Source organism: Lycium ferocissimum, chromosome 6 (genome assembly GCF_029784015.1).
Source record: "Lycium ferocissimum isolate CSIRO_LF1 chromosome 6, AGI_CSIRO_Lferr_CH_V1, whole genome shotgun sequence".
NCBI classification, from domain to species: Eukaryota; Viridiplantae; Streptophyta; class Magnoliopsida; order Solanales; family Solanaceae; genus Lycium; species Lycium ferocissimum.
The window spans coordinates 16,396,383-16,419,735 of NC_081347.1; the positions used below are offsets into that span (position 1 = coordinate 16,396,383).

Consider the following 23,353-nt stretch of genomic DNA (forward strand, 5'->3'; position numbering starts at 1 on the left):
TCGATCTCGAATAAGCTTAACTTTATCCACCGCTTGCTGGATTAAATCTTGCCCTACTAATTTCGTCTCTTCCACTTCAAACCATCCAATTGGTGATCTGCACTTCCGCCCATATAAAGCTTCATACGGGGCCATCTGAATACTGGAGTGGTAGCTATTATTGTATGCAAACTTAATAAGAGGCAAGTGATTATCCCAATTTCCCCCAAAATCTAGCACACATGCCCTCAATATATCTTCAAGGGTCTAAATGGTACGCTCAGCCTGTCCGTCTGTATTGGGGTGAAATGTTGTGCTAAGATTCACCTTAGTCCCCAAATCCTCCTAGAAAGATCTCCAAAAATTAGCCGCAAATTGCGTACCCCTATCGGAGATAATGGATACAGGAACACCATAAAGTCGGACTATCTCCTTAACATAAAGCTTTGCATAATCCTCGGTGGTGTAAGTAGTCCTGATAGGTAGAAAATGCACTGATTTTGTCAATCTATCAACAATTACCCATATAGAATTAAACTTATGCTGAGATCGGAGTAAGCCTGAGATGAAATCCATATTAACTACTTCCCACTTCCAAGTCGAGATCTCCAAGCCTGTAATAATTTGTCGGGCTTCTGATGTTCAATTTTCACCTGTTGACAGTTAGGACATTGAGCCACAAACTCCGCTATATCCTTCTTCATTCCATCCCACCAATAAACTTCTTTAATGTCGCGGTACATCTTTGTTGACCCAGGATGGATAGAATAGCGGGAGCAATGAGCCTCCGCCATAATCTTCTGACGTAACCCCGCAACATCGGGAACACACAACCTACCTCGATACCTGAGGACTCCCTCTCTAGTAAGCCCGAATGGTGATTTCTTCTTTTGCGGAGCTGTATCCTTGTAATGGGTCAATGAAGGGTCTTCATACTGAAAATGGGTCAATGAAGGGTCTTTAACAACGGTACTCACACATACAAACAGAAGTCAAAGATTGTGATAACTATTAGTACATTATTTTATGAGATAAGGGCCTTCAGCAAACTTCTATTACGCAATAAAATATTTTGGTTGTTTCTAATAAATTGGGTATTAAGATAGAGTTATTATATTTAATCCATTTTATTAAGCCTATTAAATGATTAAGAAAACTACATTAAATTTTTGGCAAAATTGCCAAAATATGTAAGGATTTAATGAAAAAGAACAGAGTACTTTAGTAGAGATCTTTTTCTGCTATTTCTATTAAAACTCCACTCGAAAACTCAACTCTCATAACTTAATACTCAAAAACTCAATGGCAACCAGCCTAATACTTATCCTAGAAAAACTGAGAGTTTGAAATTTAAAATAATTGATTTGGAATCCAACCAACCTTTAGAATGTTACCAATTTGAAATAAAATTGAGACGAATTGATTATCCAAGTAATTACGCTTCTTAACTTTAACAAAGTAAAAGATTTATTTGCAAAAGACGGACTAATCATAATAATTAAGCTGTCAATAACTTTAAACAGAAAATTTAAAATTACATGATTAAACACTTACTTTTTGGGACAACATGATTTTCGAATTGACAAACACACTTTGTAATTAAGAAAATAATATGTAATATACATATAATATATATTAGGATATTTTGTCAAATGAAATGGTAAAATGACACCAAAACTAATTAGAAAATATTTTTGGCTTTGCAAATACTTATTTTACTTTATTTAAGATTCAAGAAGCTTGATCAATTAATTAAATATGTGGTGGGCCAAAATTAGATGTCAACAATGTTCATTCTTGAACGTGCCGGAAATCGTACCAATACTTCCAAACAGCTGTAAAAACTCATCATACCCATCATGTAAGTACTCTCATGTAGTATCCTTTTTAGTTAGCCTCGATAAAATATTTTAGCCAAAAAACACTCTTTAATCCTTTTTCCAACCTTATCCCAAAGGCTTGTATTTCCACTAATTTGGTCCGTGCTAAGCTTGATCCCAAATTGGCATTAAAATTTTAATTTGTATATACTTCGAAAGACTTCTAAAATATTAAAGTATAAAAACGTACCTGAAAATTAAAGAAAAGTATTTTTCTTAGTTTATATATTAGATTGAAAAAAAAAACATTTGAAAGCTCTTTTAATTTTCATTTTACTTAAATTTTTTGAGATTAAAATCTCTGATGATCCAAATTGAGTTTTCATATGTTAAATTAATATCATGTAACGACCCGTTTGGTCGTTATAGTTTTTTCGGCATTTTCGCCCTTTCCCGAGCATTACTTAGCTCATTTTTTACCCGAGGGGACCGTTAGCACGCTTCCCGAGGTATCTAGACCAGATACGTGCAATTTTTGTGAAATATAGGCTTAAAGTGAAAATGGTTGACCCAAAGTTGACTTTTGGGTAGACGGATCTTTTTCGAAATTTCGTCGATTTCGAGAGGTCCGAATGGTCGTTTAGAACTTGTGTGTGCATTTGGTTCGGTTCCCAATGCACTCGGATGCATTTTGGAACTTGGGTTGGAAAATTGAAATTAAGGTATCAGGGGTTGATTCAGTCAACGAGACCTCCGTAGGAAATTCCGAGGCCACGGGCGCGTTCGTAGCATGTTTTTATGTGTGTCTATGTGTATGGTATGTGAGCAGATGGCCTCGGGAATTAGTCAGAAAATTGGATCAATTGTGAAACTTGGGTAAGTTTTTTGGTGTCTGGTGCCCGCTTTGGCGGCACCAGCACCGTGGCAGCGGTACCGCTGGAGCGGTAACCCTGCCGCTGGAGTGGTCCAAGCATTTTAGGCTTGATTGTTGAAGCGGTCGAGGGACCGCTGGAGTGGTCCCATTGTCGCCAAAGCGGGTGACGGGCAGTGTGTATAATTAATGAAGTGTTAAAAGCCTTTAGACCCTCATTTATTTCCATTTCGAAATTAGAGCTTTTGGGGACTACTCTTGGAGATATTTTGAGAATACTCTTGGAGGTAAATCTTGCTATCCCTCTTCTATTTCATTAATCCTAATCATTATAGATTCCCCCTTTCCTTTAATAATCCCCTTAGTAATGGAAGATGTAAGTGGGTTTTGATGAACATTTTCTCTAGGCTTATTAATGATGAAATTGATGGGGTTTGTGCTAGTTCTTGATGAATCTAAGCTTATTAATCGTATATCTTCCATTTCTAGCGTTGAATTTCGAAATCAAAGAGTTAGGTTTTGTACCCGAATTGGGGGTTTTGTTTCAAATTCGAAATTGAGTAAATCTATGAGTTAATTTAGCAATTAGTGGTTGGGTTATGATCATCTAGTGCTTAATTTGATATTTTGCTTTCGAATTTCTAGCTTTGCCCTTGTGGGCCCGTTTTCCCAAATTCAAGGGTTAGAATTGACCTAAATTGAATGGTAGCAATATTAGTATCGTTCTTCATGATTTCTAATCTAGATTTCGATTATGCTTAGACTACTTTGGTTCTGAGGTTCAACGGAAAGGCAAGGCAAAGGAGTGAGTTGTCGGTGTTGCGGTTCGGCCATCCAGGTAGGTTATGGCTTACCCTTGGTGAAACTTCGTATAGCACAGCACATATTTAGATTATATTGTCGGAGACAGCATGTGAACCTTCAGGTATGAAATTGGGTTGGATATTGCCTTAGGTTGGGCCCTGTTGTGTGTTTGAGGCTAGCCACCCCCTTATGTTGTGACTTGATTGTTCTAATTGTGTTGGCTTGATGTCATGAGTTGTTGATAGATATTGGATTCTATTTTATCATCTTGATTAAGATGTTGTTGGCGTACACACTGTTGGTATTTGTGATTTTGGATATATTGGTGGCGTATCCATTGTTGGTACTTGTGATGTTGAGCATGATTATTGATGTTGATACATGCATTGCACGCACTCTCATTTTCGTGATACACTGTTGAGATACTAATGATACTTGATGAAATACTTTGATGAGTTGGGCTCGATTTTACTTGAATGACGTGAGATGGCCGATATCCGATGTTAGTTCCGGAATCGTTGATTGAGCGAGTGCATGGACTTCGCGGGTCCTCCAGAGTGGTGCCGGTGAGAACCCCCCATGGGCAAAGATTCAGGGTCCCGTCTCTGTCTGTTGGGCAAAGATCCGGGATGGGTGGCACTTAGACTTCGTGAGTCACACTGGGTTGTGATACCGAGATGTCGATATTTCCGTCCGGAGTACACGTGTACACAAAACATTTGCATGGCATTGCATTGCATTCATACACTATTGCATTGCATTACATTATGGCTTGATTTTGAGATGTTTTGGTGTTGTACTTGTGATGTTGGATTCGGACTTGATATATTCAGATTTGGCACATTTGGGATTAGAGGTTTTACTTAGTCAATGACGTATATTTGGATTCGATTACATTGACTTATGCTTGTTGGTTTATCTGCTTTATTATCTGGATTGTGTTAGCTATGCTTAGTCGGCCGATGATGCCTACCAGTACTGTTGTTTTGTACTAACCTGCACTTGCTGCATTCCTTTATGAATAGAGAGTATCAGGTTAGATCCGCTTCCGTTACGCGTGGCTGATAGTCGCTTCAGTATTATCTCCGAGTTTCCACTGTGAGCATTGCCGTTAGCTGCCTTGAAGACTTCTCTATCATTATGTCCTATTCTATTCAGAGACACAAACACTTTATGTATTATTATTCCAGACTTGTATTATTTCTCTTTTAGATGCTCTTATATTAGTCAGACTAGACCCTGGGAGTATTATTATTATTCTATATCGTGAGACTTACGTATTTATTCTATTCCGTTGCTTGATTTAATTGTTTATGTCTTAATTATCGTCGGGTTAAGGGTTCGCTTACCGAGGTGGGAGAGGTAAGTGCCCGCACGGCTTATGCCAAAATGGGTCGTGACATCTCATTCGCTTCTTTGAATTGAATCCATATTGGCTAACTTATTTTTTTACCAAAGATACAATGTTCAATTTATTTCAAAAATATTTGATGCCCAAATATTGTTGCATGATAAATCAATAAAATTAACTTACAAATAAATATAAATAATTAAAAGCCTTGATATTACAAGAATTTTTTGTAGATATTCTTTCAATTTAAATCACAAAAAGATACTGAAAAGTCAACAGAATTAATTGTTCTAACTTTAAGCTTTCTTTTACCTTCCAAAAGATGCATGTTAAAAAATAACATTTATTATCTTTTCTTAATTTAATAAACCATTTTATGAAATCACATTGTAATAACTTTTTCATGTTAAACGTAACTATTTTATCCTAAACTATATAAAATATTGATTATCCGATATTTTGTAAAATATTTTAATAATTAAAAAAAAGTAAAAAAATATAATTTTTGCAATTGTCTTGTATTATTACTGTTTCAAAATCAAATTGTGTTTTCTTTAACTACATTATTTTTTCAAACATTTTCAGAATATATAAAACAATATTTTATAGTGACTCTTTTAATATAGTAAATAAGTTTTATGTTAATAGTGTGCGCACGTAAAATTTATTAATTAACTATCGTACTTCGAAATTCATTTTTTGGATTGAGACGAAGGGACAGTAATTTACATTTTGGATACATTTATGAAGTATTTAACAATGATATAAGTTATTTATATTTATTTATTAATTTAAAACTTAATCCAAACTTAAGTGAAATCTTTATAAATTACTTATGTTCGCCAGCACGTACGACATAAGATTGTGGGAGAAAATTAAAAAGAAATTACTAAATGGACAAATAAAAAATTAAAATATCAAATGATAAATGGTAAATAACATCAATAAATAATAAATAGTATTATACGAATAATATTTTAGTTTGACAATTAAGCCTATATTAAAATAGAATTGGATGACATGATAATTCTTTATGTGTCTATAATAAATTCTTAAGGAAAAACACAATTTGAAACAAGTTTAATAATATTTCTACATAAAAGATTCAAATATGTATGAGAATGCTTTGTGGGGCTACTAAACCTTTATAACATCATCATTTTTAGTGGCATGAAAAAGTCGTTAAGGTTCTCAAAATTTACCAAAATGTGTGAAGATTCACAAAGCCATTATTTTTTCAACTAGGGGTAAAAAGAGTCAAAAAAGTTCACGTGAAGACTACAAAAAATGGGTATTTATCCCTTCTATATAGTAGTAAAGTAATGAAAAGCATACAATAAAAATTAAAAGTAAATGTGACCTTAAAAAATAAATTTGGGACCTAGAAGTAATTAATTGAAAAATTTGACATTAAATTGAAACTTTTGTGAGGACTACAAATACTCCTTGGTTGTACCTTATATATAGTAGAAATTTGTACCTGAAATTTTTTCAAACGTCTGAATCTTATTTATTTGAACTGTCTCGGGCCAAATTACATGACTCGTATTATAGTTACTAGATATGAGTAGCCCGTGCTGCGCGCAGGCCCAATCAACCTTGCCGGTATGTTTTTTTATGTCAATTTCAGTTTGTTCTTTACATTGTTTTTTGCATCTATCATTTCTTTTAAATTATCAAAAGTTTTAACAATGCAAACAAAGAACGGAAATAACTTATGCAGTTTACACATACTCCACAGTGATCATGCTAGTATGTCTATTGGAATCCTTTAAGCAGAGGAGTTCACAGGAATTACATGATTCTCATTGGCACCTTGAACTAATTCAAGGTCTATACTCCATTTGAATATTGCTGGGCAAAAATATCAGACGACTTCCACATACTTACGTCTTATCATAAATCAATATGTTAATACATCAATAAGATAATATGCATCACAGACTTTAAAAGAAAATAAAACGTCCACCAATGCATTGAGAAGTTAAATGTCTTGAATTCTGTGATAAGCTGCACCGGATTTCCGTTCCTTCAATTCCATCATAGTAAAGAACTTCAAATAGTTGAAGTGTTATGTCATATACAAACCAAGGGAAGACAAATTATACTGGAAGAAGCAGCCTTATTCCCATAGTTGAATTGCTTACATGAGACTTCTCAAAGATCTGAAATTTGAATACAGTTCATACTCCTAAATCTTAATTTATCATTAGCGGAAAACACCCAAATTAATCTCGCTTACTTCACTCTAGCAACACTGTTATATTTACATGATTTAAATGCTTTTTTGTTCAAGATAACGTATAAGCTAATCATCGATTTTAAAAGAAGGAAAATACAAAAATACAGATCAAAACAGCCAGGGAGCAACACTGGCTAGTTGGACATTGTTCTTCAATTTATCAGCAATTGAATAAGAGAAAAAAATATAAACGCTGAGATAAAGTCGTCAAGGGAAAAACAAGATAATAAAAGCTGGCCCATAAGGGGCAAAGCAACAGGTTATTTAAATCAATTTCTATATGGTGCTAATTTCCAACAACTGTGGATCTGGAAAACCTTCTTCCTGACCCGCAGCAAAAGTACTACCACCATTTTTTTACTATTTCAATACCAAAGACCTATGAGGCGAAGCAATCAGTTCTCTGTTATGAGCCTGAAGCTTTTACAACTTCGTTACAAAATTTGTTGATCAATAATGACTTCAATATTTTATCTATGTGTCGAATCAGGCTAGCCGATAAGATTAACATGTGCTTCACTTGTATGCCTTTTTGTTCAGATTGTACAGTTTATATGTACAGTTATTAGGTGAGTTTCATTTTTCATATTTTTCCCAACTTTTTTGTACATGCCTGAGTTTACTCATCTTTTATTTTATGGAAAAGGTAGTTGTGGGAAGAGGATTTATATTTATGAGTTTATCCTACTCAAAGATAAAGACAAGGCACCAAATAATTGAAAGATAATTGACTGCTTGTGGTTATGCTCAGGCAATTTTCATAAAGTTCATTAGAGAAGACCAAGCCTGTAGAGGCATAATATCCTTTCAAACTTGTCTTTCTCCCACACTCTTCTTAAACTACTAGTGGTACAATAAATTCTTTGAAACATGTTTCCACCCATCATAACTATATATCATGGATTTCTCTCGCCAGAAAAGAATTTTGTTTGCTCTAAGCTGACTTTAAGCGTTTCTGTTCCAAATTGATCTTATCCAAGGACGATAGTGCTAATTCTAGATTCGTTAGCTTCATTTCATCGAACTTAAGCTACTAAGACAATAACCAAACTCAAATTCCACATAAATTTGTAAATCACATGGTTTGCATATCATACTAGTAATTGTCCTATTGTGCCAAATATGTAGAAAAATAATTAATCACCCCAAATGACTCTCATAGTCATGCATACACTCTCAACAAATCGTCTTGTATCTGTAAAATTCATTCGACGTGTCAATCTAGTTTACAGGAGTGACTAGACCCGTTGCTTAGAGGATGGAACACTGGTACACTTAATAAAAAGTTAGTGGAATCTAGTTTCATGAATTTAATTCCTCATGAATGGAGGTATAGGTAGCTCCTGTTTATTTGCACAAAAACAAAAACAAAAAAAAAAAAAACACGGGAGTCATCTAAGTAAACTGCTCCTCAATGAAATTATATTCCTCTCGCATCATTTTATATGAAGGTGTTTGATTGTACACGTTATTCAGAAAAGAAAGAAAAACTTTAAAATTTGTAATCTAAAAATATGCCATGACATTTATATGTGGCTATAAAAAAAAAATACATTAAGAATAAAATGAAAAGTTAAATTAATATTTTTTTTTTTTTAACATATTGTGTCATTCTTATGGAACAGTGAAAACAGGAAAATATGTCAAATAAAATGAGACATATGGAGTAAAAACTGCGTCTAAGTACGTCTGATTTTTTGAAGAATATTATGATCTTTAGTAGTTATAAGTGGTATAAGGTATGGTTCCATATATGTACAACCAGGATCCGTGGCGCAATGGTAGCGCGTCTGACTCCAGATCAGAAGGTTGCGTGTTCGATTCACGTCGGGTTCAATCCCCCGATCAAATACCTGGTCCACACTTTTTGTTTTTATGACTAAATAATAATTATACCTACTCCTTTTCCCTTATATTTTTTAGTAATATTATTTAGTTATCACGTAGTTTCTTAAGTTTTGTATTACAATGTAGCTGTGCGTATGTGCGTCTTGTTGCATTTGTTCTGCATCTTCGTATTCTGTTGTCTTCTTTTATCTTGAGTCGAGGGTTTATCGGAAACAGCCCTTCTACCTCACAAAGGCAGGGTAAGGTTTGTGTACATCCTACCCTCCTCATACCCCACTTGTGAAACTAGGTATATTGTCATTGTTGAAAAGAATGAGATTGTTTTTGAGATAGCGCCCAACAAAAAATTTGGTCTTAAATTCAACAAGAAAAAAAAAAAAGAATCTACTAAGTCGACATGTAACAATTTACTAAAGAAAATCAAGTAAATTGGAATTGAACTGTCCACCAAATCCAAAAATAAAAATAACAGACCAACACACTAAGGGCCTGTTTGAAAAGCCATTCAGGTAATTGGAATTGGGTATAAATACACAGTTTGATCTTTTTGTTTGACCAAGTAATTACACAGTTAGGTGAAAATTGGTTGTAATTGAGAGGGTCTCCAATTCTGAAGGTGGGGTTGAGAATTGGGTGTAATTACAGGGTTACTTTTTAGTTTGTTTCTTCTTTGTTTATTTTAATTTCTTTTTATTTTTAATGTATTTTTTATTTCTATTATTTTAATTTCTTTTTTATTTTTACTTTTTAATTATTTTTTAAAATGTATTTTTCTTTTTATATTATTTATTTTTCAATTCCTTTCTTCTCATTCCCGACCTTTACTTCTTGTGGTTCCATGTAATTGCTCGTATTATTTTTTTTTTTAATTTTATTCATTTAGCATAATCGTGTTATTATTCTAATTTTTGAAACTACACCTCTTAATATTGGAAAGAATGAGTCATTAACAAACTTGGCATATAAAGAGTGCGTTATTAAAGTAGAATTTCGTTGTGAATGAGGTTATAGACTTATATTTTTTCCCTATATAGACTTATATTTTCCCTTTCTTTTGAATTATTTACTTAAGTTACATTGGAACTTAGTTATGTAATGTTGGAATTTGACATAAGAGTATTATGTTAAACTTTTTCTTTTAATTTTTGAATTTAGATTATATTTTCAATTTTAAGTTATTTGCTTTCACATTGCATGTTATTTATTTTTCACTTACATTTGATGAATTTTTTGTGTCAAACTTTTGAATAATGTTATGGTATTATATTTATAAATATTATTTTTTTGTCAAACATCCAATCCATGATGTTCTCACAAATAGTCTTCTTTTAAGTTTTATAATTAATTAATATTCAATATTATTAATTTGAAAAATATATATCAATTATTTTTTACAATATTAGCTACAAATATATGATTATTAATTAATATATTTTCAATAACAATGTTTTATTAGATAACTAATTTAATATCATTTATAAAGGTAAATATTTTTTAAATATTAATTTTAATTTTTTTGTAATTAGATTTTATTTTTAAATTAAACTAACTGTGTAATTACACTTGTGCAACCAAACAGCATGCTTATAAATACACTGTAATTACATTATGACAAATAAATAGGTCGTTGTAATTACACTATTATGTAATTACTACATTTGTGTAATTACTACCCTAGTAATTACACCAATTCCATTTACTAGGTGGCTTTCCAAACAGGCTCTAAAAGAAAATCTATCCCACTTTTTTCACCCCAGATACACAAATGACTAAACGGAACGACATCTTCATTCTCAGAGCTTGAATTTAGCTATCTATTTTAATTTTATGTAATTTTTATAAAAGATCTTTACTTTTACATATAAGAAATCTAAAAAATGACATACAAGAAATATTTGTCAAGAGTCATTTTCTTCTATTAAAATTGTAAAAAATTATGTTCACTCATTTCTCTGTTACAACTTCAACGTACTTTTTTTCAATTTGTTACGGCATCATAAGATTGCCAATTCAAAAAGTGCTTCGCCCCTCTTTCTTTGACGTAGCAGAAAAGCGCAGATCTTACTTATACAGCAAAATCTTAGCAAGGTTATCATCTTTAGCCCGGGTTTCGGATTTCTTATTCCAAAAGCATAAGTTTTTGTCCAAATATAAAAGACACCAACCGTCTTTTCAAAGAACTACAAAGCTAACACAAGCCTTGTCTTTGACGGCCTATCGGAAACAGCCTCTACCTCCCGAGGTAGGGGTAAGATCTGCGTATACTCTACCCTTCCCAGACCCCACTTTGTGAGATTTCCTTTGGGTATGTTCTTTGTACAAAGCTAACATAGTATATAACCAAAATGAGGATAAAATAGGACGATTGTAAAAGTAAAGGATTGGGTGTCGGGGTAGGGGGTGTGGCTCCTCATCCTTTTTCCTGCAAAGAATTCCATGGTCCATCTTATAGTTCTGCAGATAATCCATGCGGTTTCACAGTCCATTCTGATTGTTCAGGTCATTCACCAACCTTTGCTGCTAAAAGAGGTAATACAAAGAAGCATAGGTAGCTAAAATTACTAACAAAACTTTGTGCGCGCGTGTGAACTGTTCCCACCATTTGCAATTCTTGAACTTCTCTGTGCTTTGTAGCTCTCCCTACTTCCGGTCATAAAATGCACATCATTTAACAGCTTAGACAAACAAGCACAAGCCAAAGTTAAGCGAGGCCGATAACCAAAACAAGAAAAAGATTGAACAGAAGAAAAAGATTTTCTTCAAATTGACACCTCATATATTCACAAAACAATGCCCTTGCCTCCACTACAAAAACTTCTACCCAGAGCGGATGCTGCCCTCCCATCCCATCTACTCGGATAAATATACCAAAAGCTTATGCCTTCTATTCTAATTGTAATGCCTAAATAATAGCTTGGCTGAAAGTATTCGCCTTTTACTGCGATCTTTCTTGCATCTCTATGGGACTCATCGAGCAAAATTCACAGCTCATAGCCCTCAGCTGACAACTGAGTACTAGCCTATGTCTATCCACAACCTCCTAGTCCACCTTTACTCTTCCAAGTTTGAGAAATGACCTCAACCTGCATTTACATCAGTCCTGCGAACTTCTAAAACTGTTGCATTGCAAAAGAAGCATCTCTCGCAATTCAGTAAGTGTCTGGAAATGCAGCCAAAGCAAGAAACGTGCGAACAGGGCAAAAATTCAGCATTTGCCTGACATGCATAACAGATGCAGCAGATGCTGTCATCATCTGTTTCACCCCCATATCCTATTCTCTCAAGTTCCACCACCTCTGACTGACAGATAAGCAGACTTTGAAATATGTCCAGTTGCCTGATTTTTTTCACATAATCATCACACCTGAATAAGCCAGCCTGAAATTCATGAGAAGCTGTTAGAATACAGATGAAGCAACCAAAGAGCGATAACTATTGGAACCCTTTCAAAACATATAGGCCATCATCAAAAACAGCGACTGCGCCCAGACCAGTCAACCAGTATTCAGCTTTCTAATTGCCAAATCAAAAAAAGTATAGTACCCATAACAATTATTTAGTCAAAAAAGAAGCAATTTTCTTCGCTGAACACCAATTTTACATGCCAGTCTGAAATTGGAAGCAGCCTAGGCCCTAGGGCACTACCAAATTAATGAAGTGTAGTAAGGACTAACCCAATTGTACTCCAAAAGATACTGAAATCCAGAGACTACAGTATCAGGGCAGTCCATGCTGGCAAAAATCCCAACCATGTCATTCTGTCCAGTATCTGACTCCCTGCTAGCATCCAGCAAATTAAGAATGATTCCAGCAAGAGGTGCTAAAATCATGCCTTTATGCACTTTCTCTGGGGACTGACCTGGACGCCTTAGGAATCTGCAAAATTGACACAACTGAATACCCAACGGGAAAAAAAAAAAAAGGAGGAAACAAGACTCAAACACACACACGTAGACAAAGGGACTCAATAACATGTTACAGGCAAATATCAAGCTACGGTCAAAGTAAAGGCTAGCACCAACTATATTCTGATAAGCATGGAATGAGTGCATGTTGCTCACACACAGACAAAGAGGGCTAAGATAAATGCAAGCATAGAACTTTCTTAGGTGAATACAAGTCTGCCAATTGAAATCTCTCCTCTCTTTTTTTCCAGAAATATCAGGTTTCCATCTTCTCTCATAATATCAATCTCATTACAGTGTAGGATGTGTGATAAAAGCACGACATTAATCGAACACTTCCACTGACTAAAGCCTAGTACATAAGTGGGAAGAGGATAGAGGGACGGGCCCATCCACCGAGTTTCCTTCCTCTGCACCGACTAGGATGGGCCAGCTAATCCACAGAGGATTCCACAGTTATCAAAAGAAAGTATCAGTAACGTCACCTGAGACGGTAGCTGCCAATTTACAGTTGAACGTGAGGGAGCTAATTCAAAACAAAATAGGATCTCATAAAGGATTGGCTCAACTCGACTGGAGAACAGATCTTTTATTCATTGGAATAAAATTTGTCTTTGGTTGTGTCCGAACGGAAATGAAATAAGCAGAGATGACTTTACACTCACTCAAAAAATAACCTATAAACCAAAAAAATAAAATGAAAAGACAAAAAGTGCTCCACATAACTGTTGAAACTTACAGGTCAAAAAGATCCGGATCAGCTGCAGAAATTAAGTGGTTTAGTATAAAGACGATCACTTCAGTCAGCCTACGCAAATTTGTATCTGCCCCAGAGAGAAACGCTTGAGGTATCTCATGGGTACAAAATTCTAACACCCTTGCAAGATTGCATGATAGATCAAATATGACACTGCATTTCCTTTGCTGAAACTCCAACACCTAGAAAGGACACTTAACATTTTAATAGACATAAGAAAAGAAAACAGCACCTTCGCAAGGTTAAGATATTCAACCCCCCACCCCAAAGATGCTACAAGTAACTAGTACAACTTCAGTAGAAACTCGATGATCTGGATGTAACGAACTTGTTTTTTTAAGTGTCACAAGGATATGCTTTGTTTTTTACTGGTACAATATTCTACTATAGGACTTTACGAAAGAAACCATGATCAGAATATCATCAGAGGCAATCCACTAGATTGTATACTTAAAAAAAAGCATTTCTAATAAAAAATGCAGGGTTTAGTAAAACATTTAATTTGTAACCATATTCTATATTATAGAGCACAACCTCTCAAACATATCAGCAAATCCGTAACAAAAGGTATACCAACAACAACATACCCAGTGTCATCCCACACGTGGGGTCTTGGGAGGGTAAGACGTATGCAGACCTTAGGAATTACCATAGGAAAATTAGAAACGACATACACCAACATGACATTGTAATAGAAGACAGAGACAGAAATTTCTTGTGTGGTCAATTGCCAAGAGAATAATGGGGAGGAGAGGAAGTAAATCTAGAAGGCAAACATAATTTCCTTTGTTTGGTTAAAAGGGGAGTATGCATATTAACTATTCCAAACTCCCAGAAATTGGAGAATATGGAAGAACCTCTTTTTGGTGTACATAGCACTTAGCAGTACCACAAAACAACCAGAGATAAATGATTAATCAATGAGCTGTACCCTCTTTAGCTTCTCTCTGGCTCATTGATCCAAACATAGATGTTTAAGGGAACAATACCTTGTAACTTTCCTGCATCTCGCGAATTGAAACGGAAAATTCCGTCATTGCCCAGCTCAGAGTGTTGAACAAACGATTCAGAAAAGTAGAAAATAGTTCTTCATCATGCCTGCAAACCTCCCGCAATAATTTCTTCACATTAAGAGAGACAGAAGAATTAGATCTACAAGTTACTCTCAATGGGTAAGCAGGGTAGAATGGTAACTATGTAGAAAAAAGACAAATTATCAAGTCACCTGATATATAACTGATGAAGAGGAAGATGATTCTCCATATTTCGATGAACCAAAACCTGAACCCTTGCACAGCCGGAGAAGTATATTTGTTACAGGAATCCACGATCTATTGTCAAAAGCAGACAGTAGTGCTTTGGGCATTCTCTGCATTGCAGCTTCATTGCATTCAAAAGCATCCAAGAACTCCTTGTACTGCACCAAGACAGATATAGACTGCAGAAGAAGATCTCGCAACTCCGCACTCGATATCCTTGGATCAGTGAAGTGGGTGACAACAAAAGTAACCTGAACAAGGAAAAGTTAGCAGCAAATACACGTAAAAGAAATGAAGCCCAATGATCTAGTACATAACAGGAAACAAGTACGAGAAGGAATCTATCATTAATGATGTGGATCATTCCAGAACCAATCTTGCTATATTAAGAGAATCTTCTTGTGCTAATTTTTTTCTTATAAACATTTCTCTTATGTTACGTTAGCTTTAGAGGGTGTTGATGAATTCTATTTCAGCATATCCAAATAGTCACGACGACACATACCACAGGCATTTTAGACTTAGTCCTGAAAGTATCATAGAAAAGAAAAGCATGTGATTAGAGAGAGAGAGAGAGAGAGAGTGTGTGTTAAGACATACAAAGGATGTGAGTCCTTGTTTGAGAAATATTGTAGCAGGGACGAACGGAGGGTCGCTTTTACGAAGTACGTGGAAGCAGTCCACCTGTCATTGAACAACAGAAAGGAAGATTACTTTCACAATGTGGCAACTAACAAACCAACCAAATAAATGACATGAAAATAGCCGAAAAACATTTTCCAATGATAAGCGCTTGAAAGCACAGAGCACTTCACATATTTCTATGGCCAGAAATACAGCTACATAGAGACTAACAGTTTCAACCTTTTTGTCCAAGCTATTCCTTTCTCTTTGCAAATCGATACACATGCCCAAGATCAAGTAAGGGAAATGAGGCAAAACTCAACGAGCATGACATTGAAAGGAAGTAAGGAAAATGCAATATACATTATATAAGACAAGTCAAGTTTGCTCTATCCGTTCAGACCCATTCCTCTAAAAGCTATCCAAACGCAGCATACTTGTAATGCAAGGTGCAGAGATGGAAAGGCAGATTGAAGCAAGGGATGGAATAAAAAGGGTAGGCAAGGTAAAGTTTTTTGTTCGCTTGGCTATCAGTGACTGCAGATAACCAAATTCTACAGAGGATGTCACACCATCTTTCGGTAGAAGTCATAGGTCATTCTTGGCTTCACTATCTATGCCTGAAGAAAGTTGAGTGGCACAAGCAAGGAGGTAGAAAAAATTCATGCTCAAAGTAAAAGTAGTAAAGCATTAATACAAATGATGAGTCACTATTTGATACAAGAAAATGCAAACTAGGCTAGAGTTCCAAACAGTATCCAGAGCAGGAAATTTTATTACCAAAGTTTCCAAATAATACTCAGGAATATAGATGAAGACTGAATCCTCTTTGCTAAGAATTAAAAGCAACTGGACAATCCACATGCACGCTGCATACATTCCCCTCTGCTTCCACCGAGAAAACAGAGAAACACGATACCTGTTAGATGGTAGAGAGCAAAAAACTAAGCTATACCTCCTTGAAAGAGACAGCAGCTACTCATTAATATGGAAAACATAGTGATGCTTAATCGTCATGACATTATTTGGAAATAGAACAAAGATGTACAATGATTGTATTACCAAGCACAATGTCTGACACAATCCATTACTTCTTCTCTATATACACTACGAGCCTCCTTCAGGCGCTTTACATGTTCCCCGCAAACTTTTTCTCTGATCTGCTTATCAGTTTCTTCCATAAGAGAGATTGACTGTGATTGCCGAGACATATACGATGATGCCTACAATTGATAAGTGAAATCATTGAAGTGTGATGTGAATCCATGAAACTTGATAAGGAAGACACTTACATTTTTGCAGCAATGAGTTCAGGTGCTGCAAGACTGGGAAGAAAAGGAAAAAAAATGAACTGGCAGGACAGAAGCATGTTCCCCAAAGGTGAGATAAAATATCAGGAGCCATGTCTCAGATGAGAGAAGCAGATACAACTAGTTTCAGATGTAGTACAGTATATATCACTGAACGATGCCTCAATCCCATATTTGTGGGAATCGATCAATGAATCCTGTGTCCACTCCACTAGGTCCACTTATTCTTTATCAGACAATTCATCATAGTTACATTATTTTTATACTGATTGTCAACTTTCTCAATCCTACCACCGCTATTTGCTTTGGCCGTCATCCTGGCCACTATTTTCAAACCTACTATACCAGAAAATAAATTCTCATGGAGAAAGACAGCATGTGGAAATGATTTAACATCCAGCATGTAAAACACGCGACCTCTGAACTTCTCCCTCTGGCGGTACAATTATCAATTTCACATATAACGCCTTAGCTAGTGGTACAATAAAGAAAGATGAGACCATTAACAATTTCATAGGACTGTAATTTCAAACAAGCAAGGAAACTTAGAATATGCCACCATTACTAACATATAGAGGTCATAGTTTTGCAAGGTCAAATGTCGAGCAAGTGGTTGCTTTTGAACCTTTAGCTCCAGTTTTTTTTTTTTTTAAAAAAAAAGGTGCAATGTACATTAAAGGGCCACTACCTTATTATATGGTTCTGCAAAACAACTTAATTAAACAACACCACATAAATCCCTTCATTTAACGTCATGCTCAACGGGGAACATCCGAAAATTCAAACAAATGGCGCCTTTACCTCATCTGCACCACTTCAGATATTTCAAACAAAAAAGGCAGCTTAATCGCTATCTTTTAGTAAGGCTGTAAGGGGAAAATATGGTTACCTGCTTGAAATTGGGCGCAAGACCTAAATGATACAACAAAAGCATGGTATCCAGTAGCTCCTCTTCTTTTAGTGTTGCTGAAGAAACGTTGTTCTCTCTGGGAACATATCTCATTTGCTGCATAGGACGGAAGCCATACTCTGATTCGGACTGGTCACTCGTGCTTGGTTTATCTGCTATGTCATCATTCAAACTACTGGTGCTGCATTCTGCAGCAACATGAGCAGACCTCTCACGAATAGAGCTGCAATGTCCCCGTGAACCTTTTGTCATGTGTCTGATAGGATCTTTGGATATTCTTGTAAAATCAGCATCATAAGTAGAACAACAGCACGGCTTCTGCTTACTTAGATGTGTAACCCTATCTTCTTCATCGTCCATACACCCTTCTTCCCACCGAATCACTTCCTCATGCTGCTCGCTACTCATAGGATGGGACTTTGCTAGGTGATTATATGAACCACCAAGCCTAGGAATATCAACTCGATGAGAATCATTCTTGAGAAACAAGCCTAGAGGAAAAGCTTGCTGGCCTCCTCTGTGTAGGAAACCAACATCAGATGCTCCAGAGTCCTTCATCCAACCACAGATGTCCCCAAACCCCTCAGAGAGGAAATGGAGTATGATACCAAACAAAGAAACAAGTACAGAATTGTTTGAAACACCAGGCGGTGGCAAATTTCGATCTGCACCCCTGTTTTTAAGTAGAATGTTTTGTAAGAATGTCTTGAATACAGATCCAGGTAACTGAGGTGGTGATGTGGGTGGCATGAACTGCATTACAAGGCGGCAGAGGTCCCTCTGCTTCTCTTCAACCTGCAGAAGGAATATGTGAATCTGCTTGTGGATGGAGAAACATAAAATGAAATAGCAAGCCCTTTTAGACTTGCTAGTAGAATGGATAGGTATGTGTGATAGGTCACAAACATCAAATGCCATGATTCTTAAGTGAAACATGAACAGGAAAAACTGATAGATGCACTCACTACTGGAATCAAGGCAATTGCAAAGGCCAGCTAAACTGAAAAGCTGGGCAAAGACAAGATCCATATGATGCAGTAAAATTCATCATATCACCGTCCAAAACAAGAGCAGCCAAGCAACTAAATAATTTTGAATCAGGCAAGACTTCAGCCAGCCAAAATCATGTGACAAGATGGTGCAGTATTGTTTACTTACACAGCCCTATTGGAAATATACATGTACAAAAGTAAAAAAAAATAACATGAAAAAGTTTTAACACAACTAAGTTGATGTTTCTAATCTAAAAACGCCACCTTTTGCTATTGAAATAAATTCCCTCCCTTTCCCACCCACAACCAAAGAAAGAGAAAGAGATACCCTTCACTCTTTATGATACAATTCATGGCTATCAACTGTACAATACTTAAAACATCTCGAACAAGGAAATACGGCTACGCAAAAGGCATAAAGAGTGTTTCCTATGCATCTTATTCTGCCTTTCTACTATTCTTCAAAAAAGACCAAACAACATAAAAAGAATTGTCAGGACTTCAAAAGGTTAGATTTGTTGTCCGTTTTTATGTGCATTATAATATTTTTAATTGGATGTCCAAAGTCAGCATTACGGATGAAGATTCAGTGTTACAATTTCCTGAGCAAGTCAACCAAAACTTTATGATAGGTGCAGCTCAGTGTATAACTGCATTAAGTAGGAGAGCAATTCAAGTCAAAGCTCTGGGCCATCTGGCTGCGAGAATTGCATTAATTCTCAAATTGCTAAGATGACATTCCTATTAAACTTGATCAAGTGAAAAATATCATTTTGATGATCAAGAAATACTTTTGGCTGATAGGTTGGATATTGTTACATACAAAAACTATGATGTTATTCCTCCTCTGCAAGCAGTTCAAATGTAATGTTGAAATTGGAATAGGACATCAAGCATCAGCTGCGTATTACATCACTGACTACCATATTAAAAGATTTGAGCTTCCCTTTCAACCACAATACTCCAGTCAGGAATACTTTAAAGACATAGAACAACTGAGTCACGTCTATCTTGTTCCAGGACTTTCAAGGAATACCATCAAACGCACTATCTTATTCAAGTATAAGGTAGCAATATTAGACTAAGAAGCCACATGAGCATGGACCAGCATTGGATGAGGGAACACAGAAGCACATAAAATACCAATATAAGTTCCGTTCCATCCACAAATAGAATACCTTGTTAATTGCTTCTGACAGAGCAGTTGTAGTCAGGACCAGGCTAGCCTCATTTGACATATCCTCACACGAGCCAGGCCACCATACAGAAGGCATCAGACCTTGAAGATCCTGCTTGTTAGGACTCTTCCGCGACAAAAACCCTTCAAACAAGAGGTCAAAATCTGAAGATTTCCACCACAGTATCATCACTTCTTCTCGCCTTAAGATGTGGCATGCCAAGGCCAGATATGTATATGAACCTGAGTAAGGACAATCTGTAAGGCTCAATGGTGCTGTTTTACAAAAGGTCGAGAGTGACCTTATGATATGTTCAAACAAAATTCTCGACTCTGGGAACTCTAGGAAAGAATCAAGTATGCTGTCCAAACTCGTATAGTCATGTGGAGGATGCATCCTAAAGACCTCCATTATCAGTGATAAAAGTGGACCACAAGCTGCATACTGTGCGCTTCCATCTTCAGCAGAAAGTGTAGAGAGTACCTCCTCACATATCCCACGAGAGACAGGGTGTGAAAGTTTTTCAAACGACACAAACCTTTTCAATCTTCGCAATTTCTCAACAGAACTGAACTCTGCCCTTCCCACACGCTGCATTTCAATTAGCCTTCTAAAACAATTAAGCAAATCAGTAGCAAGTAAACTTCTTGTTGGTGGAGGCAGAATGGGAAAGAATCCTTTCACTGGATACCTGAAAGGGATTTCCCCGAAGTTTAACTCACAACGTTCACCTTGAGAAAGAGATATTGCTGGGTAATATCCCAATCCAGGTACCATCTTACGAATACCAATAAATGCTACACCAAGTGAAACGCCATTTCGATAAAACGATATCTCATCACCATCACAATCAATACAACATCCAATCACATCACCAACAACCCATGGCTGACCATAAGCCTGAGCTTCCTTATTCCACTTACTGACCCTTTTCCCATCATATGCATATGAATCATCAGCATCACCCACACCCTTATGATCAGTGAATGGGCAGGAAAGTGTCGCCCAGCCTAGCTGTTGTATACCAGAAGTTTCAAGAGTTACTTCATACATCCATTTCCCTTTCCAGACACAAGCATTGGCCCTTGCACTGCTGAATAGAGAATGACTCTCCACGATCAAAGGCGGTTTGACTATTCGAATATCACCACAGATGCTTGATTCCTCTATTCGAATAACCTGATGTTTACAACCATCACCAGCAGTCAAAACCCCTTCTCTTTTTCTGTCTGTACCAGTCTTCTGATTTATCCGGTACTTCAGGAATTCATTCTTTATAACTGAGCGAACCACTTTAGCATCTATCGAACAAGAGAGTGGCTTAATAGACTTGTATGGAAGATCAAAGATGTGCTCAAGGGTTCTTTCCAAAGATTGATCGCCAAAATCATCACAATACGAAACAAGACGAGTTTTCTGGGAACTCTCCTTCTTATCTTCACCATTCAATACCACAGCCAACCCAGAAGAAAATCCACCAAGACGTAGGCCGTCTTCTGCCATTAGCAACAACAGTACTCCAAGAGCAATCTCTTCACTCACCCTTATCCCAAAACAGCATCGAAGGTCTCCAGTCAAAACCAAGAAGCAGAGATATCAATCATTCAACTGAATACAGAAAAATCCAATTCTCCCAACAGAAAGAACACTAATCCATTCACTATTTCCTTACTTAGCAATGAACTTGCAGCTCCTTTCCCCTACAAAAGCAAAACAAACAAACTCAGAAGTTGATAAATACTACAAAATAAAGGGGAAATTTTCAAAAATATACCGCCCAACATAAAATATTACGCCACGTAGCCCAATATACAATATTATACAACATTAAACCTGGGGAAAAGCATTATATATAATGTATCAACCTTATATAAAAGTGTATAATAGCATATAAAAGGTGTTCAAATATGGCTAAACACAGGTAATAAACTCAAAATATGGGCTACGTGGCGTAAATATTTTCTCCCAGTAGACATAGAGCGTAATATTCCCCAAAAAGTTAGATTATCTCTCCACCATGAAAGATGGAGTTAAGTATCCAAAACTCAAATTAGACGAAAAACTCAAACTCGAATCAAAGTATTAGTTTTGACCTCCACTTAATTCCAACTTTAACCTTTAATAGACTAAATACCTAATTAGCAGCATTCTCGAACGAATTTGCATATACTAATCTCATTTCACCCCTTAAACTCACATAAATCACAGCAAATTCTAATTCATTTCACAATTCATACAGTACAAAACACCACAAAAAAAAATACAAATAAATTAATAAATAAAACAGTATAAGCGAGCAAAATAAATAAACTTGGATAAATACGGGGGGAAAAGGTAGTGTTTTTTGAGCAGAATTGAAGTTTTAGCTTTTAATTTCTAATGACCCTTCAAATACCTAAGAAACTCACTGAAATCAAGACTAAATCGCAGCAAATTCTAATTCATACTGCACAAAAAATTAAAAAGCAAATACTAGAAATAAAAAAAAACAGTATATAGTGTAAACAGCAGAAGTTTAAAAATTCAACGGTAAAAATACTTTCGCGGAAAAAAGGAAAAGAAAAAACAAATACTTACAGATAGAGCAAAGGTAAAAAGGGTTTTAAGGTGTGGTTGTTATGAAGAAATAGAAAGGGCGGCTAAGGAAGAGTCAGGTATGCCATTCATGAAGCAAGAGAGAGAAAGAAAATGAAGAGTTTGCTTTTTAGAGAGAGAGAGAGGATTTGATTTTGTTTTGTTTAAGCAATTTTTTTGTTTTGGGGGGTTTTTGTGTGGGTGTTTGCCAGAAAGTTGGGAAGTAAGAAGAAAATTGAACCTACAACAGACCAGACCATACGGCAATTACGTACCCCCTGGCCTGGCGGCTACGACTTGTGGCCCGACTCCTACTTCCGCTTTTCTAATGATTATTATGATTATGGTTTCGGATTAGCTTACACACGTCTTAATTAATTTCACGAGCAAGCATTGTGGTCGAGTGATTATTACTATTTACTTTTTAATCAAAATGTTTCTGATTCGAATTCTATTAGATACGATATGGTCTTTGTTAGGAAGCTTTTTACCTCTCAATGTGAAATTTTTCAATAAGAACTTAAATTTAATCGAGCCTTCATAAGTATTAAAAAATTGGATTAGAAATAAAAAAATAACAATAATGTTTGTATTGTTGGGAGAGTCAAAACATTATTATAATTCGACTTATAGTGACATCTAGCATGAATTTATTACTAGTGTTTTACCCTATATTTGTTTTAGTTTTTGTTCTTTTTAAGATTAACAATCTCAGCGAAGAAAAAATATAATTTAATAAAAATCAGATATAGTGTTATGAGTTTAAATCTAATATCTTGAGATCATATTTCATTTTTCCTTCATGAATAACATTCAACAAGTACGGTGCAAACAGCAATTAAATTATTATTTTTTTATTTTCCATTCGATGTTCAATATTCGCATTAGAATCCTAATTATATTTCATGTTGAAATTTTTAAGATCGACA

The 23,353-nt window shown here is 35.7% G+C and overlaps 2 protein-coding genes and 1 non-coding gene across 3 annotated transcripts in view; 1 reads left to right on the forward strand and 2 right to left on the reverse strand.

Moving 5' to 3' along the window:
* The first annotated feature begins 8,831 nt into the window (after positions 1-8,831).
* TRNAW-CCA (transfer RNA tryptophan (anticodon CCA)) lies at positions 8,832-8,903 on the forward strand. The gene has a single exon. It is a non-coding gene; the product is annotated as a tRNA-Trp (tRNA).
* A 2,747-nt stretch (positions 8,904-11,650) lies between these two features.
* On the reverse strand, positions 11,651-22,589 carry LOC132059427 (E3 ubiquitin-protein ligase RKP). The gene is made up of 11 exons (XM_059452055.1): positions 22,428-22,589; positions 19,851-21,550; positions 17,660-18,475; positions 16,523-16,683; positions 16,241-16,379; positions 15,437-15,520; positions 14,803-15,087; positions 14,567-14,698; positions 13,560-13,759; positions 12,590-12,791; positions 11,651-12,293 (listed from the first exon to the last, which is right to left on the reverse strand). The coding sequence occupies exons 2-11, from the start codon at positions 21,351-21,353 to the stop codon at positions 11,994-11,996; spliced, it is 3,822 nt and encodes a 1,273-aa protein (XP_059308038.1). The 5' UTR covers positions 21,354-21,550; positions 22,428-22,589; the 3' UTR covers positions 11,651-11,993.
* Positions 21,455-23,353, reverse strand: part of LOC132061166 (probable LRR receptor-like serine/threonine-protein kinase At3g47570) — a 28,065-nt gene continuing 26,166 nt past the window's right edge. Inside the window, exon 4 of the mRNA XM_059454024.1 lies at positions 21,455-21,550. Within this exon, the coding sequence (XP_059310007.1) occupies positions 21,455-21,550 (96 nt within the window). The remainder of the gene's footprint in view (positions 21,551-23,353) is intronic.

Bases quoted from the DNA above. Each gene is read 5' to 3' on its own strand.
- LOC132059427 (XM_059452055.1), bottom strand. From the start codon at position 21,353: ATGGCAGAAGACGGCCTACGTCTTGGTGGATTTTCTTCTGGGTTGGCT. The intron at 13,760-14,566 runs GTATTGTTCCCT...TGTCCTTTCTAG, and splicing joins AGATGCAGGAAAGTTACAAG to GTGTTGGAGTTTCAGCAAAG. The intron at 12,792-13,559 runs GTAAGTTTCAAC...TCAATTTTGCAG, and splicing joins GATCCGGATCTTTTTGACCT to ATTCCTAAGGCGTCCAGGTC.